The following is an 18,795-nucleotide window of genomic DNA, read 5'->3' as shown; positions in this document are numbered from 1 at the left end:
TTTCAATGTGGTCTCACATTTTTTCACCCCAGAGTGCTGTTGTTGATATTTGAATGTCAAATAAATCTTGGTTTGCTTCAAGTGTGTGCTTTCCTTTTGAGGTCCGTTCAGGTAGGCCTTTATTTTGTGTCAAAGTTAGGGTGTGGTGTTTGTGAACACAAAACTGGTTTGTTGGCTACCAAAGTCCATTTAGACTGGGGTGCCACTTTTTGGGGTGCCAGTCAGAGTATAAATAATAGTAATTATAATATAATAACAATTATTATTATTATTATTATTATTATTGTTATTGTTATTATTATTTTATAATAATTTATTATTTTATATTATTTTATTTTTGTTTAGTTTATAAGTCAACCCTACAAAAAGGACCCATGTAGCCTGGGAGCTGGGTGGCTTTCCAGTGACTTTATGGTGTAGAGGTTGGAGAAGAGAAGTAATCCACTTATGTCGAATAGGTAAACGCAAGAAAAATTGACTTTTTGGCTTGTTGCCAGGGGTTGGAAAAGCTACAATGCACACTGTGGGGACGGACTAGACCTCTTCCTCTGGTGAGCAGCTGCGCGCCATTTTGACTTGAAGCCAGCATAGTTATTTCCTAAGCTGAGAAGTGTGTGTGCGTGTGTGTGTGTGAGTGAGTGTGAGTGTGACGCAAGGGGTGTGTGCTTAAAGGTGCCGATCGCTACAATAGTAAGATGACAAAAATGTGTTAAAGGTCAGAGATTTTCTTAACAGATGTACCAATATTGTTATTTTGCATTATTTATGAAGAACTTTGAATTTTACAACATTAAAAAATGTACAGGATGAGCCAAAAAAAGATATCTGGTTAGTTTATCTGTGCACCTTACAGTATCGCAATTATCATCTATATGGTGATATAGAATTACTTATACTGTACTGCAATATAAGGTTTTATCCTATCAACCAGCCCTACCTTACTGTCTTTGCACTAAAAAACATCCAACACTACTGCTTGCATATTGGTAACAATTGTATAATTGTGAAAAACTACGACAAAGCAAACCCTAAAAGATGTTTCATCGGCCCAAAAACTGCTTCTGCGTACCTGAGAATTCCAACTGGATGACCCCATTCTCCTGCAGGGTGTCCCCTGTCCTGTTCTGGTGGAAGAGCGTGACTCCGCCCTTCTCCAATAAGAACTCCAGCCGGGCAAAAAGGTGATCACGCCTGGTGAATGTGTTGAGAGTGTGAGAGTCCTCCAACGGATCGAACAAGTCTTCTGTCTCTGCTGAGGAAGCATTATATCATTGAGTCCGCAGTCAGAATGCCTGGATATTCTATCATTAAGCTAACTGTCACTGCAGGGATAAGACTTAAACCAACACTACATAATACAAGGTGAAAACTTTTAATACACGAGTCTAGACTTATTTCACCCCATTCAGAATTACCTAATGTGACAGAATATGTAATTCGAATAAAACCAACGTTGTGATCAACGTCAGCCCTTCTCAGAGTTTCTCACCCAGAATATCCCAGGAGGAAGGACTTGGCAGGAGTGCTTCAGGCCTGTCTGGGTCCTGGGAATCTCCATACCAACCTCCCCAGCCTGGGAACCAAGACTGGAGGTACTGGATCATCCCTGAACTCCCACTCTTGGGGATGGATGTGGTGGGTGAAGAAGGCTGCGGGTCACTGCTGGGCTCTCGCAAATTCTGGAAGAGGGGACAGTGGAAGAACATAGGCTGAAACTAACTAATACAAAAAACAAATAACAGAGATATATTTTGTAGATCAGGGAAAACACACAAACAGTTGAAAGCAAAGTGTAGTTAACAGTAGTTTAACCTAACAGGCTGGACACACTGGATGCCTTCGTGCTGCGCGGCAGGTGCATTGCTGCTGCAGCATGGCTCCTTCCTGCCCTATCTGTTTACATGGAGTTTGCATTTGATAATTATCAATAAATATGATGATGTGATTTTCCTTTACCCCATTGAAAGGGTGAGAAAGCCAGAGGGGGGGACAGGGAGGGAGAGAGAGTGAAAGTGAAAGGGAGTGCACAGAAAACAAACTGCCCCTCACCTGTTGTGTGTATTCTCTTCATGTCTGTGAAATATTCTATACATACAGATATTAAAACTGTAGTGAAACACTGGTATGGTGTCCATATGACTGTCTACAGGTCGTTTTCAGGTCGATTTTTACTGAGAAATAGGTGAGACTCTGAATCTCTGGATCATGCAACAAATCAGCCACGCTTGACACATGCGAGAAGCGTGTCTCATGCATCCAGTGTGAACAGTCTAACCTGTGAACATAGAGAGGTAATGTCACGCAGCAGCGCTGGACACACATCCAGTGTGCCTTGTAAGGCAGAAGGGCTTTATCTTACCACAGGGCCACAAAGACAATTGATGCTTTGTCATTTTAATTGTAAACACCAGTATGGATCATCTAAACTTACCTCCGCAATCTCTTCCTGCTTTCGAAACCAGTCGTGGACAATTTCTCTGAGACTCTGCAGCTCCTCTAATGTCTGCTCCTCTTCCACTCGCTCCAGCTCACTCTAGTTGACAACAAATGCACACATCAGGACAGTAAATCAGGAGAGAGCCATAACCTTACTTTTGATAGTCACTGGGACATACAAAATTGCATGTATAGAATCACCAGTCTGAATGAAGGGAAGAATCAACAACATGAGCTTTCTAACCAAACACATCGATGTCTGTGTCAGAAAAATTCCTCTTGGTTGTTGCTATAATTTACTGTGAAGAACCACTGATCAGCAGGCTCATTTCTATACATCAACATTCATGAGGCGCTTTGCATTGCGCATTTATGGTTGAATGTGGGTGTGTAGAGGGCAGGATATGAGGCTGATCCACTTGCGGATGTTTCCAAGATGATATGGGATTTAGAAAAGGAAATTGTTCACCGGCAGACGTATGCTCCATTTTATAATGCAGAGTGTTTCATGGCCTATATTCATTTCCTTAATTGTAGGTACACAAACACTTGTGGTCCTCAAGTTCTTTCCTCCTCTCTCATCTCCAACACTGCACAAAGTTCTTCATAGATCTAGACTGTCAATTTTACTGTCACTACACCACAACGATACATTTAAAGTTCCAGCATGTAAAATTTTGGGAGGAAAAGGGGGGTCTATTGGTAGTAATGTATTATAATGTTTATAATTGTGTTTTCATCACTGTACAGTCACCTGATCCTAAGAACTGTTGTGTTTTCATTTCCTCAGAATGAGCCTTTTTTTATCTACAGAGAGAACAGGTCCTCTCCCACCGAGTCCAACATGTTGCACCACCATGTTTGTACAGTAGTCCAGAATGGACAAACCAAACACTGTTTCTAGAGAGGTATTTTGTGTATTTAGTGACCACCACCAGGGGAGGATGAGGCAGGGGGTATTTTGTTTGTTGCATTTTGAAACCTCACCGATAGATGCCACTTAGTCCAATATATTGGAGCTTTAATTTAAAAATGTACAAAATTGTCTTTGAGGGGAACATGCCGCCTGAGCCCCCATAGATGTTTGAGGTCCACCCACCACAGTCTCACAATATCCTGTAGGAAACACTTTGTATAGCCCTTTTCTCTAAAAAGATTTTTTTCCCCATATTTTTATATAAATTTAGGATATTTTTATAGCAATGTTTCTATTTTCTATTTACTATTGACTTTTGTAATGCTCAATATAGTTTTTTCTTCTTTCTCTTACTATGTTTATTGTTAAGTACCAAAATACCAAATTCCCTCTATGTGAAAATATACTTGACAATTAACTTGATTCTGATTCTGTACCTCTTCCTGAGGACTCAGGGGGACTCCTTTGAGCTTTCGGAAGTAGAGGCTGGTGTAGGTCTGGGTGTCTCTTGCCCGCTGAAGGGCAAAGTCCCAGCTGCCTCGCCGCCGCTGCTCCCTGATTTCATTCAAGTTTGCCTGGATGGCAAACAACCACCACTGCCGGCAGCTGCAGGGAATAGTAGTTACAAGCTCAAATTTGATTCAAAGATTCAAAGGTTTATTACACAAACAATACAGTATGTTGGATCATTCATTTTACTCTGTTGAAAGTACAGAGTCCAAATGAGTTATTTGTGTCCAAAGAAGTTTTTTAAAGTAAGAACTTCTGTGTGAACTTACTTCCCAGAAATGGGGACTTTAGGCCTCCACTTTTTGTAAAGAAGCTCTCTCTCCCGGCGGTCCAGCTCTTTGAGGAAGGCCATGATCTGCTGGTACTGGACCTAAAGACAACAAGCACATACGCAGTCACTACTCTGTCTGCTTGCTCCTGTGTCATAAAATGATCAGTAAAACACAGGCTGGGGTTCAGAGGAAAGTGAAATTGAAATTCGCTGTAAAAGGCAGGTGCAGTAGACATGATCTCAGACCAACACAACCACACAATCAATGTAATAAATGAAAAGACTTCAAAGTTCACAATGTGCAATGCTGTTATGTTAAGTCTCAGCAGTCCCACCTTATCCATGTCTTTTTCTGGCTCGTTATGCTTTTACATTTCCTTATATTGCCTGTTATTGATTTGTTCACAAAACACTGTGGAGGGTAGAATCAAGTGTACAATGGCCAGTCATATTAGTCATACTCATTTCTCAGCTAAAAACATGTTTTCTTAACATTCAGAGTTTTTATTCAATGATTATTATTGGTATGTCCTTCTGTCCATCAAGAAGTGCAGTTGCAATGAGGGGGTGTACATGGTCTGCAACAGTGTTTGGCGAGTAATGCATGTCAAGTGGCATCTACAGTACATGAATGCCAGGACCCAAGACTTTCCAGCAGAACATTGCATTGTAACAAGATGATCAATGTTCAATATAGGTCACCTGTCAATCCTTTTCATTTCTGGCTGATCGGTGATAGCTTGTACCATGTGTTTTCCTGTGATTATATTTCTCGGGAAATGTAAATTATTTTAATGGGTTCTCCCAAGAATCACATTTACCAGAATTTAACGCTTCTACGAACTCAGTCTTTATTTTGATCTCAACTACACACATGTAAAGTAAAGTTACGTGACTTCATCTTCAACACGCCATGTTGTCTTGTCTGGTATTTATGAAGCGAACATTTCCAACTGTTTATTTTTACATAAGCATGTATTTTAAAATGGAAAATCTGAAAAAGGGAAAAGATCATGTGTGTTCACTCACAGATATATCCTGGTACTTCATCTCCCACTGTTGTGAAAGCAAAATGTGAGGTGTTCATACAGACCTGTGACAGGCGTAAAGACATGGGCTCCAGTTGAACTTGGCCTTCAATCCGTGGGGTGTTCCGGGACCTCAGAGGCTCCTTGGAGGCATTTCTTCTAAGCAATACGGAGGCACACACTGGTTCAAAGATGTACTGATGCTCACGGCTCTGCATACACTGGGTCATTGCATCCTGTACAGTTAGAAAACAATCAGGCCACTCATAGGAACTTTGTCTCTTGAACTGAAGAGACGTTGCATTTCCATCTAATTTGGTTTGCATAATCTTAATCAAGAGAATTTCTAATGCACGAGTTACACAGGTCTTGCAGTGCTAATGCTCCACCAAGCAGCTCATATTTTGTCATTCATTAGGCAAGGTAGGGTTAGACATTACATAAACAATGTACCTGAATAGACATTAAAACTAAAGATATTTAACTTTAAGTCATGTGGATAAAATTACATTCCTTTACGCCGGAGGTCCCTTTAATGCTCCAGGAAGTACCACAATGTGTCACAATGTGTCAATGAGGCTTCTGGTTTTGTGTGGCTAAAGTAGAATACCCTTGACTGCAATCACAGTCATGGAGAGAACGTCGGCCATATTATAAGCGATGATGAGAGTTCATATCAGGAGGAAATCAACAATCTTGCAGGGTGGTGCGCAGAGAACAATCTACTGCTCAACGTCAGCAAAACCAAGGAGCTGATTGTTGATTTTAAAAAGAAGGAGGCAAAGACACACACCCCTGTCTACATCCGTGGAACTGAGGTGGAGCACGTGGAGCAGGTGGATAGTTTTAGGCTCCTTGGAATTACCATCACTGAGAACCTATGTTGGTCATCACACATGACCACCCTGGTTAAAAAAGCACAGAAGGGACTGTGCTTCTTTAAGATCCCGAAGAAGGCAAAATTCCAATGCTGAGTCCTTATTAACTTTTATTAACAAGTTTGCCAGAGTCCTAAACAGTATTTTTACTCACGTTTGTAATTTGGTTGTTTGTGTATCGTGTACACTTGTTCCCATAACTTAAAAAACAGAAAATAAAAAATAAAAACTGCATGGCACAAGGGTCTGACCTGGATCTGATTTGCAGGAAGTTTTCCCAACATTTCACACTCTGTATCCCAGTAGACGCTGAAGTCTTCTATCTCCAACTGCTTTTGACGGAGGAGCTTCTGGATCTACAAATACATATATGTATTATATTATTATTATTATATATATGCAGTTTTGTTAAGAGATGACACAGAGTCATGAATACAAGACAAATTCTTGTGGTGAATGCAATGCATTACTGAAATACATTTAACTAGTAGTGTGTAATGGATATTGTGCATGTAATTTTCCATTATTAGTTTAAAAGCACTCTTACCGACTCTTTGGAAGGGTTCTGAGCAGAAACGTTATTGATGCAAACCCCAAAGGCGAAGGGTTTCTCTGGGTTGGAGAAGTCATCCTCAAACCTGAGATGCACATCTTGGATCTTCAGCTACAGGTAAGCCAGAAAATCAGAGGTCAGCCTTTTACTCGGGGTCAAACAGTTACAACTACCTGCTTACTTGGCCAGGTCTACCACGGCGTCAAGGAAGTGGCATGGAAATTCTCTGTTCTAACATTTATTCTGTCCTTGTATTTACTTATTTAGCTATCTTTCTTCAGACAGTATGTATGGATTCAAATGTTGTCTCTGTTGTGTTTCATTGCATCATAAAACTCAGTTGCTAACTTGCTTAAAAGATTGGGTCACATTTTTCAAGTCTGTCTTAAAACAACAGGCAGGTGCCCATATGAACATTGAACAGGTTTTGCTTGCTATACATTTAACAAAGAGGCCTTTCTGTTATTTAGCTTACCCTTGGTGGCTGTACAATTTACTAACTCACTATATAAATGGTTTGAACTGATACATAGAACACATGAGTTGTTTATCATAGGCCATGTTCAGACTGCAGGCAAATCATTATTTTTAATAATTTGTAAGTGATCAGGTGAGAATGCGTTGTCCAGCCCCCACCAACCCACCTGCATGGGTTGCTGTGGTACTGGTTTATGTGTCAATAACTACATACGCTTGTGAAATGGCTTTCCAACATGGAAGCATGAAAGATGGACATCCATCATCTGATTGTGCAAACAATCACACTGTGACTCCACAGACTTGTTCTCTGTGTTGTCTTCCAGAAAGCTCTGCTGTGAGCAGCATGGGTATGCTTGGCCGCTCTGATACACTTTTGTCTCTGTGGATGAGACAGCATCATGTGTTGCGCTGCAAGTGACAGAAAAGAAACTTTGATATCCGATATGAGAGGCCAGAGCGTCAGGACGGAGACAAGTCTGCAGAAAAACAAATTCAATCCATTTGAAACCACCTCCAAATGTGGTTTGGATCCGATTTGCAAAAATTGCATTTCAAGTGGTTTTCTGCTGTCCAGACTTCCTAAAATCAATTTGGATACAATTTGGATATGCCAAAAAACAGATTTAGCTGACAGTCTGAACATAGCCATAAAGTTCCAGTATCCAGTTCTAATATCTAATGTTTGATGGCTTACCTCAATGTTTTCCACAATCCTGGTGACCACTGAGGCAGTGACAGAGTACCAGTAGGATTCTCCTCTCTGTTCACACTCACTCTGCAGGAGCGAAACAAATGCTGTCATACAGTATATGATCCCACATACAGTCATGGTGAAGAGTTTCCATACACTTGTAAAGAACATGTATATCATGGCAATCTTCAGTTCCAATCATTTCTACAGCTCTCATTTCTCTGTGATGGAATGAGTGGAATACAAACTACTTTGTCACAAAAACATTCATGAAGTTTGCTTCAGTAATTAATTTATTATAGGTCTTCTGAAAATGTGACCAAATCTGTTGGATCAAAAATAAACATACAACAACTTGAACGATCAATTTAGGTGACTATAGAGTTATAGAGTATAAGCTGTGTGAGAAAGAAGAAAGAAAACACAAACTATCACCTGCTGCTGAGAGAAAACTGGTCAGGATGGTCAAGATTTAACCAAAAACCACCAAAAAGCAAGTCTGCAATGAATTAGAAGCTGCTGAAAGACAGGTGTTGGCGTCCACAGTCAAGTGTGTTTTATATCAACATGAGCTGAGAGGCTGCTGTGAAAGAAAGAAGCCCTTGATCCAGACACAGCACCTTAAAGCTGGACTGAAGTTTGCTGCTGATCACATGGACAAAGAAAAAACCTTCTGGAGGAAAACTCTGTGGTCACATGAAACAAAAACTGAGTTGTTTGACCACAATGAGCAGCAATATGTCTGGAGGAGAGAAGGTGAGGCCTTTAACCCCAACAACACCAGACCTACTGTCAAGCATGGGGCTGTTAGTATTATGCTGTGGGCTGTTTTGCTGCCAGTGGATCTGCTGCTCTAAAGAAAGTAAATGGAATAATGAAGAAGGAGGATTATCTCCAAATTCTTCAGGAAAACCTAAAATCATCAGCAGAAGATTGGCTCTTGGGTGCAGTTGGGTGTTCCAACAGGACATTGATTCCAAACACACATCAAAAGTGGTAAATGAATAAATCAGGCTAGAATTGAGGTTTTGGAACGGTCTTCGCAAAGTTCTGACTTGAACCCCATTGAGAACATGTGGACTGTGCTGAAGAAAAGGTCTGTGCCAGGAAGACAACAAATTTAGTTGAACTTCAACAATTCTGTCAAGTGGCATGTGGTTAGAAATTCAGCCAAAGGATGACCAGAAGCTTGTGGATGGATATCAAAAACACCTAATTAAGGTGAAAATGGCTGAGGGACATTTAAGCATGTTTAATCACATTTTCAGAAGACCTATAATAAATTAATTATGGAGCCAAACTTCATGAATGTTTTTTGTGACAAAGTAGTTTGTGTTCCACTCATTCTCATGCTGTTTTCCAGGAGCAAGTTCACTGAAGTTCACTAAAGAAAAGAAAGAATTCACTAAATGACATCACATAATAATAATAATAATAATAATAATAATAACTTTATTTATATAGCACCTTTAAAAACATGGTTTACAAAGTGCTTTGACAAAGAAAGCAGAAGCAGGATAATCAGGAACAATTAAGACAAACAGAGCAATAAAGTGCAATAAAAACATTTCATATAAGAGCAATGGAAACATAAGAAATGGTAGATCATTAAGTAATTATATAGAGTAAAATACAGACAATACAAACAAAACTGGGAAGATAAAAATAAATAAATAAAGAAGTGATAAAATGAAACTTAAAAATTAAAAAGTAAAAGAGGAGACGACATCACAAAAAGGCAAGTCTATAAAAGTGGGTTTTAAGAAGTGATTTAAAAGAAGTTACTGATTCTGCAAACCTTATCTCCTCAGGTAGGTCGTTCCAAAGTCGAGGGGCTGTGACAGAGAAAGCTCGGTCGCCTTTAGATTTAAGCCTCGACTTTGGAACAGTCAGGAGACCCCCACCCGAGGATCTAAGGCTGCGAGTTGGTTCATATGGGGTCAACATTTCAGTTATGTAGCTTGGAGCCAGACCAAGGCGAGCTTTAAAAGTGATCAGTAAAATCTTAAAATCAATTCTAAAACGAACAGGGAGCCAGTGAAGGGAAGCTAAGACTGGGGTGATGTGATGTCGTCTGTTAAAACCAGTGAGAAGCCTAGCTGCTGCGTTCTGAACCAGTTGGAGGCGAGAGAGGGACTTGTGATGTATGCCGGAAAGGAGGGAGTTACAGTAGTCTAGTCTGGAGAAAATGAATGCGTGGATAACTTTTTCCAAGTCAGAATGTGAAAGTATAGGTTTGATTTTTGAGATGGTTCTGAGTTGGAGGTAGCAGGACTGGACAACTGTTTTAATGTGTTTGTCGAAGGTGAGCTCTGAATCAAATATGAATATATAAGTTTCTAGCAGCGGGTTTAATGTTAGTGGAGAGTGGACCAAGGCTATTTGCAATGATGCTGGTGTCTGTGTTTGGGGGACTGAATAAGATGATTTCTGATTTTGACTTGTTAAGTTGAAGAAAGTTTTGTGCCATCCAACAGTTAATGTCATTGAGGCAGTTTAAGACAGCAGCTAGGCTTCTTGGGTCATGCGGTCTCAGCGGAAGGTATATCTGTGTGTCGTCTGCATAGCAATGGAAAGAGATGTTGTGTTGTTGAATGATGTGGCCTAGAGGAAGCATATAAATAGAAAATAAAATTGGACCTAAAACTGAACCTTGCGGTACACCACAGATAACTTGAGCTGTAGATGATGTATGATTACCTATGGTGACCGCAAAGGTTCTCTCTAAAAGGTAGGAATAAAACCAACTAAGCGCAGTGTCCTTGATGCCAACCCAGGTTTTGAGGTGGTCAATTAAAATGGCGTGATCTACAGTGTCAAATGCGGCACTGAGGTCTAAAGAATTAAAATTGCACTTTCCCCTCTGTCGACTGTTAAAAGCAGGTCATTGGTAACCTTGAGGAGGGCAGTTTCTGTACTATGTAATGCTCTAAAACCTGATTGAAACTTCTCAAAGATGTCATTATGACACATAAATGCTAAAAGCTGAGTTGAAACCACCTTTTCTAAAACTTTGGATAAAAACTGGAGTCTAGAAATTGGCCTAAAATTACTAAGAACAGATGGATCAAGGTTTGTTTTCTTTAAAAGAGGTTGGACCACAGCATGTTTGAAACTGGAAGGAAAAATGCCATTTTCCAGAGAGCTGTTAATAATCAATAAAATACTAGGCCCAACTATGTCAATGACGTCTTTTAGAAATTTTGTTGGAATAATATCAAGACTGCACGTAGTTGATTTCATCTTGGTCATGATTTCAGATAAAAGAGGCATAAAAACAGGTGTAAAATTGCTAAAATGTGTGTGGACGTCCCTACTGACATGTAAGATGCGGTCTGGAGGAGTTATTTTCTGCTTGATATCATTGACCTTGTTGATAAAAAATTCTAAAAACATCTCACATGTGTCATCTGAGGCGTCACTAAAATGGCTGTTGGAGGGAGTAATGACGGAGTCTATGACCTGGAATAAAATTTTGGGGTTTGAGTGATTGGATGAAATGAGATTTGAGAAGAAGGAAGTTCTTGCATCTTTAACTGCTTTCTGATAAGTCCTCATAGATTCTTTCCAGATTTCATAAAAAATGTGCAGTCCTGTTTTCTTCCATTTTCGCTCTTTTTTCCTACATTCTCTCTTTAATTCCTGGGTGAGATCGTTTAGCCAGGGCTGTGGAGAGTTCTTTACTTTCTTATTTTTGTAAGGAGCAACAGAGTCCAGGACCGTCTGGGAGGTGTGATTAAAAAGAGAGACAAGCTCTTCAGTGCTAAAATTTGGTTTAAAAGCAGTTTAAAAAGCAGAATTAAAAAGCTCAGAAAATTTGCTAGCAGACATGGAATTAAAAACCCGACGTCGGGCTGCTGTAGTGCGTTCAATAGCTACCTGAGATAAAACCACATTGAATAAAATTCCTTTGTGATCAGACACACAGATATCCTTTGTCTCAAAGTTTCCTGGGCTGAGACCGCAGTATAAAACCAAGTCAAGAGTGTGACCCTTTGAGTGTGTTGGTCCTTGTACTCCCTGAGTGAGGTTAAAAGATTCAATAGTTTCCATAAAATCTGTGGCAAGAGATTGGGTAGGGCAGCAGACATGTATGTTAAAATCACCTAGAATCACCATCAGTAAACAGTGAAACCTGTCTGGCTCTCACTCGTGGGGAGGGAGGTTGTTTTCTGGGGGACATTTACTACAACAACACAATAGTGGAAGGCGACAAAGACATGGTGTATTCTGGTTCTTTTTAACAGGTGAATTGAAGCTCATATCGGAATAATCTAACATGAAAAAAAATTATGTCCACATTGGTAATTTCATTCAGATCACATTTTTAAGAAATTGAAAAGCTTAAAGTATATACATTTATTTGATGACTAATTTGTAATAGCTTTGTGGTATAGGCCCCTGATATATACAGTTTTTTGGCTAAAAATATATTTGATAAGATTTGAAATAGCAAATATCTTAAAATCCAACACATAGAACCAACAAATCTAACAAAGTATCTAAATTAATGTGACACAATAATAACCAACACTGACTTAAGGGGGTTTGGTTCTTTTGCTGTTCTTTATTGAATACATTTCATAACCTGGCAAAAATTATCAGGTGCCTAGTTGTATCAAGTAATGTAATGATGGCACTGCAGTAACAGTTAAGAGCTTTAGAGATAATAATAAAAAAAAATTACAGCTTACAGCTAGAGCTCCTCCCAGCCTTGATACCCTTGTACCCTCGTGTTTTGTTTTGTTTATTTGTTACTTCTTTTCCTCTTTATTTTAATCGCTTTCTTTCGCTCCCTTTTAGTTGCTTTTACCATCCTACTTTCCTCTTTCCTGTCATGTTTCTCTTCTTCCTACCATGTGTACTTTCTGTGCTCAAGGCTTGTTGTGGTGACAGTGTGACCCATCTTAAACTCAGTTGACAAAAACCAATAGTTTGAAAAAGTGGGTGGGATCAGCCTCATATAATAGCTCGTATAACGCCCATGACTCTGACCAAGAAAACAAACAATGAAAAAAAAAACTGCTCAACTTGAAAAATATCAGTTCAGCTAAACTAATAATGGAAAATTACATGCAGATTAGGATGAGAGGTACCAAAACTACCAAATTCAATCCCATTATTTGATTCTGATAAAGCTGTCTGTTTTCCTAAGGGAGGAATTCTTTGTTTGGATCAGGCAATGTTGACATGTAGACCCTTTCCGCTGCCACCAGAGCCAATCTGATATGTTCTCTTTAGCCCTTTTCACACAGAGACTCTGCATTATCACTGCAACAAAGCCTCGTCTTTACGCCACCTTCATTTGTTCACACTGAGCCAAGCAGCGGCAGCATAAAGCTGCTCCAGTGTGTCATTTCATACAGCATGCCGTATCCGCCAACTGTTTATAATCATACGGATGCTGTTATAATGTGTTGTGATTGAGGTCCTGACCCACCATACATCATGGAAAGTAAAATGTAGTGAAGACTGAAGAAATTATATAAAAGGCATATTTTTGGGCAAAATGTAAGTTCTTAATATTTTGACATGTACTGTATCTCTTCACTATTTTTACAGAAGAATACAGAGGACTGATAAAGAGCTTCATCACAAAGTGCAACAACAATCACCTATAGATCAGTATCAGCAAAACTAATGAACTTAGACTCAAATTCTTCAATTCTTCAGGGTCCCTGTGCGGCTGTAACGCTCATTGGAGACCAGAAACCTAAATTGCTGGATTGTTAATTAAGAGATTTATTTATTTTTGGTTCTATTACATTAGTCATTAGTGACAAACAAAAAGCACATTAACTGTAGTGTTGATCCACCTACTTTGAATTTGTCTTCAAGAGCCTTGAGGAGGCGTTGTTTGCGCTGTCTCTCCTCCTCCCTCTCCTTCTCTCCATCATACTCCTGTAACTGGGCAGGGCCAATGATGAGGGTGAGCTGGGACATGGAGATGACCCATGGGTCACTGTGAGGCCGGTAGAAAGGGATCTGGAGAGTAATCTTTCCAATGAAGCCTGGTGAAAGACGACATGTTGCAATGATCACACTAAAGGAAACACAGCCTTAAGCTAAAGATATAATAGCTTCATCAAACTTCATTCACTCATGGACCCTGACGAGAATGGCCGCTTAGTGTGGGGGCTCCTGCAACTTTGCACATAAAACCATTTAAAACCTTCTCAAACCCGACTCACAAATCAAAATGAACATGTCAAAACCTTCGTCGGTAAAAGACTGTGAAATGTTTGCCAAAGTGGCACGCAAGACAACTCTACAACAGGCGAAGATGATTTCGTCGACTGAGAATTCAGAAGCTAACAGCATGGCGGCTGCAACCGAGGTGCTGTCTGAATTAAAAGCGCTCCGCTAAGAGTTTGGAACGAAGCTGGATGGAATCGGCAACCATCTGGGGGATATGGCAGTCACTATTTCCACACTAGAAAGCAGCCTGAGTATCATGAGTACAATAAAATGCATACCCAATGCAAAGGGTCAGCTAAAATATGACATGCAGTCAATACAATTTTCTTTTATAGATTTTTATAAGCAATTATACTCTTCTGAAAACCCCTCTATGACTGACTTTAACATGTTTTTAGAAAATGTATCTCTCCCCTCCATCTCTGAAGAAGATAAACAATACCTGAACTCTCCATTCACCTCAAAAGACGTTCTACAGGCAATTATGTCTCTACCTTCTGGGAAAACTCCAGGATTAGATGGATACTGTGCAGAGTTCTATAAGACCTTTTTGACCTCTCTTTATGCCTATAGTAAAGTTACAGATTTTTTTGGAAAATGGGACCCTTCCTGAATCAATGAAGGCAGCTGTCATATCATTGATACATAAAAAGGATAAAGACATTGCAGAATGTACATCATTTCGTCCAATTTCGTTACTACCAGTTGATTGTAAGATTATTTCTAAATTCATTGCACATAGACTAGAAGACATTCTTCCTCAGCTAATTAACTCCGATCAGGCAGGTTTTGTAAAGGCACGATATGCAACAGATAATATTCGAAGGCTGTTAGACATAGTGGACCGCTCCACCCTTCACAACCAACCAGTTATGATAATATCCCTTGATGCAGAAAAAGCATTTGATAGGGTCGAATGGTCATACTTATTTCGGGTTTTGGAGAGGTTTAATTTTGGCGATAGATGTATCAGTTGGATCAAAGCAATGTACAGTAATCCACAAGCTCTAATATGTGTTAATGGTGTTCTCTCAGAAAAATTTAACTTACACAGAGATTGTGGACAGGGATGTCCCCATTCCCGTTTTTATTTAATTTAGCGATCCTACCCCTTGCTGAAGTCATAAGGACAAGTGAAGAAATTTCCGGTATACAGATAATAGAATATCATTGTACACCGATGATATTATTCTGTACCTTACAAACCCATAGAGATCAGTCCCAGTATTATTATATCTTATTGACAAGTTCGGAGGGATATCAGGTTACAAAATTAATTTAACAAAATCCAATGCTTTCCTCTTAGGGCTACCAATATCTGACGAACTCAAGAACATTTCCCCCTTTCACATGGGTGCAGAATGGACTCAAATATCTAGGGGTGACTGTATCACCTAAACTCAAAGACTTATTTAATCTAAATTATGTTCCATTACTCCAAAAGGTTAAAGAAGAATTGGAATTTTGGAATCTACTCCCTATTTCATTCCTCGGAAGAATTAATGTTATAAAAATGAACGTACTGCCATGGTTCAGTTATCTGTTTCAGTCACTCCCATGTTACCTACACCCATCCTTTTTTAAATCTATAAACAAATTGATAAGCTCCTTTATTTGGAAAAACAACCCAAAGATAAGGGTGGACTTGGACTTCTAGATTTTCAATTATATTACTGGGCGGCCCAGACAAAGGTTATGATAAGTTGGGTGCATAAACGTAGCTCTGTCCTTTAGACAAACATCGAAGAAAAATTTAGCCAACCCACCTCTCTGACCTCCCTACCATTTGTTAGTAACATAAAACCCCTTCATTCAATACTCAAAACTTATGTGATGTTTAACACTCTTAAGGCCTGGCAAGATGTTAAGAAATTCTGTGGGTCTTCTGCTAGAATTTCTTTGTTAGCTGCTTTATCCTCTAACCCAGACTTGCCATCCTCAATCAGAAAGTCCTTGCGTACAAAATGGAAAGATCATGGTTTACACAGTTTTAAAGACCTATTAAATGAAGGCCGCCTTACATCTTTTTCTGATTTAAAGTGAAACTCTCGGTAAAATGCAACCTAGGCTTTTTTTGTGAAGGAACCCGAGTCAAACCTTCATGTAAAAGCATAATTACGACAAAAAAGCCACTTTTAAGATTTACCGTATTTTCGTTTCAGGTCAAAATTATTTTCAATGGCGTGCTAGGTGCAACTTTACGGTAGCATCAAAATTGCTATTTTTAAAACACTAAGAGGACTCAACACAACATGAAACTTTGCTCGTAGTATCACCAGGGTCTCTACACATGGACACGAGCATTGAGAACATTGTTTGTGTACACAGAGTTTACTAAAAAGAAGGTTTTTGAACAACTCACGCTAGCAGTAGCTTGTTCCACTTGCCGCCGTCCTGCCAGTCAAGAAGAGTCGATCCCCAAGTGCGACGTAACATGGAGGAGAGTAAAGGTGAAAAGCTCCTAAAGCTTTGTTCCATATAAATACACGGATAATTAAACTAAATTATTTGAATTTAAATTAAATTAAATTAAATTAAATTAAACTAGAACTAAGCTTTAGGAGCTTTCCACCTTTACTCTCCTCCACGTTACGTCGCACTCGGGGATCGACGCTTCTCGACTGCCAGGACGGCGGCGAGCGGAACAAGCTACTGCTAGCGTGAGCGTGACATGACTGTTAAGGTCCTCCAAATCCCACTGGACATCTCTCCAATACGGTACCTCTTTGGAACAGAACTGGACAAGACAATGGACCCCATTTCAGCCAAACGGATTAGCATAATATCATACATATCAAAGAAATGTATTCTGCTGAACTGGAACAAACAACAACCTCCAACCTTTGATTTGTTCATAAGAATTCTCAACGAGACATTACGATTGGAACAGTGTAGTTACTCCTTAAAAAATAAAGGGGATATTTTTCTGAAGTTTCTGGAAACCTCTTATGGACCTCTGACAATTTCTATACTATATACTTATTTCAATTACTGTATGTGTAATATGTTGACAACAAATGCTTTTTTAAATTATTTTTCCTCTTTCTATTTTTCATTTATATTTAACGATTTGCTTTCTATATGTGTATCTTGTGTTATGTTTGTTCTATATGTTCTATTTGTGAAAATCAATAAAAAGATAATTGAAAAAAAAAATAAAGAACGAAAATATAACATGTACATAAGTATTCACAGCCTTTGCTCAATACTTTGTTGAAGCACCTTTGGCACCAATTACATCCCTAAGTCTTTTTGAGTATGATGCTACAAGCTTGGCACACCTATTTTTGGGCAGTTTCTCCCATTCTTCTTTGCAGGGCCTCTCAAGCTCCATCAGGTCGGATGGGGAGCGTCGGTGCACAGCCATTTTCAGATCTCTCCAGAGATGTTCAATCAGGTTCAAGTCTGGGCTCTGGCTGGGCCACTCAAGGACATTCAAAGAGTTGTCCCTTAGCCACTCCTTTGTTATCTTGGCTGTATGCTTTGGGTCGTTGTCCTGTTGGAAGATGAACCTTCGCCCCAGTCTGAGGTCCAGAGCGCTCTGGAGCAGGTTGTCATCAAGGATATCTCTGTACATTGCTGCATTCATCTTTCCCTCGATCCTGACTAGTCTCCCAGTTCCTGCCACTGCATGATGCTGCCACCACCGTGCTTCACTGTAGGGATGGTATTGGCCAGGTGGTGAGCGGTGCCTAATTTCCTGAGTGCTTGGCATTCAGGCCAAAGAGTTCAACCTTTGCTTCATCAGACCAGAGAATTTTGTTTCTCCTGGTCTGAGAGTCCTTCAGGTGCCTTTTGGCAAACTCCAGGTGGGCTGTCATGTGCCTTTTACTGAGGAGTAGCTTCCGTCTGGCCACTCTACCATATAGGCCTGATTGGTGGAGTGCTGCAGAGATGGTTGTCCTTCTGTAAGGTTCTCCTCTCTCCACAGAGAAACGCTGGAGCTGTGTCAGAGTGACAATCGGGTTCTTGGTCACCTCCCTGACTAAGGCTCTTCTCCCCCGCTCGCTCAGTTTGGCCAGGCGGCCAGATCTAGGAAGAGTCCTGGTGGTTCCAAACTTCTTCCATTTACGGATGATGGAGGCCACTGTGCTCATTGGGACCTTCAATGCTGCAGATTTTTTCTGTACCCTTCCCCAGATCTGTGCCTCGAAACAATCCTGTCTCAGAGGCCTACAGACAATTCCTTGGACTTCATGGCTTGGTTTGTGCTCTGACATGCACTGTCAACTGTGGGACCTTATATAGACAGGTGTGTGCCTTTCCAAATCATGTCCAATCAACGGAATTTACCACAGGTTGACTCCAATCAAGTTGTAGAAACATCTCAAGGATGAAACAGGATGCACCTGAGCTCAATTTTGAGTGTCATGGCAAAGGCTGTGAATACTTATGTAGGCCTACATGTGATTTTTTCGTTTTTTATTTTTAATAAATTTGCAAAGATTTCAAACAAACTTCTTTCACATTGTCATTATGGGGTATTGTTTGTAGAATTTTGAGGAAAATAATGAATTTAATCCATTTTGGAATAGGGCTGTAACATAACAAAATATGGAAAAAGTGAAGCGCTGTGAATACTTTCCAGATGCGCTGTATCTACAGTAGTTTGGCCATTTTTGTTGAAATCAGGTGCAAATTAGGTATTCCTGAGCCCAAAAAGGGGGTATTTGTTAAACCTACACAGATATTATGGATAATCTCTTCTCAACTTATCTTATCCGTTTCTGTTTCGACAGTCCCCTTTTGTGTGTTTTAAATGTGTCTTAAATGGGTTTAATGTGTCTTTTTAAATTGTTGGCTTCCTGGCAAAGACTTGTTTCTTCAGCACAGT

At 39.8% G+C, this 18,795-nt stretch overlaps 1 protein-coding gene across 1 annotated transcript in view; it reads right to left on the bottom strand.

Annotated features, from left to right (window-relative positions):
* Positions 1-18,795, bottom strand: part of vps13d (vacuolar protein sorting 13 homolog D) — a 134,786-nt gene that overhangs the window by 107,598 nt on the left and 8,393 nt on the right. The window contains exons 4-13 of the mRNA XM_073470564.1: positions 13,584-13,774; positions 7,767-7,847; positions 6,587-6,703; positions 6,291-6,395; positions 5,227-5,397; positions 4,132-4,232; positions 3,790-3,958; positions 2,432-2,533; positions 1,490-1,679; positions 1,070-1,249 (exon numbers count right to left, since the gene is read on the bottom strand). Coding sequence (XP_073326665.1) covers positions 1,070-1,249; positions 1,490-1,679; positions 2,432-2,533; positions 3,790-3,958; positions 4,132-4,232; positions 5,227-5,397; positions 6,291-6,395; positions 6,587-6,703; positions 7,767-7,847; positions 13,584-13,774 — 1,407 coding nt within the window. The remainder of the gene's footprint in view (positions 1-1,069; positions 1,250-1,489; positions 1,680-2,431; positions 2,534-3,789; positions 3,959-4,131; positions 4,233-5,226; positions 5,398-6,290; positions 6,396-6,586; positions 6,704-7,766; positions 7,848-13,583; positions 13,775-18,795) is intronic.

This window comes from Pagrus major, chromosome 7, assembly GCF_040436345.1.
Source record: "Pagrus major chromosome 7, Pma_NU_1.0".
In the NCBI taxonomy this organism is placed as follows: domain Eukaryota; kingdom Metazoa; phylum Chordata; class Actinopteri; order Spariformes; family Sparidae; genus Pagrus; species Pagrus major.
The sequence above is the reverse complement of the archived record's forward strand: the minus strand, read 5'-3'. Positions and strand labels throughout refer to the sequence as shown.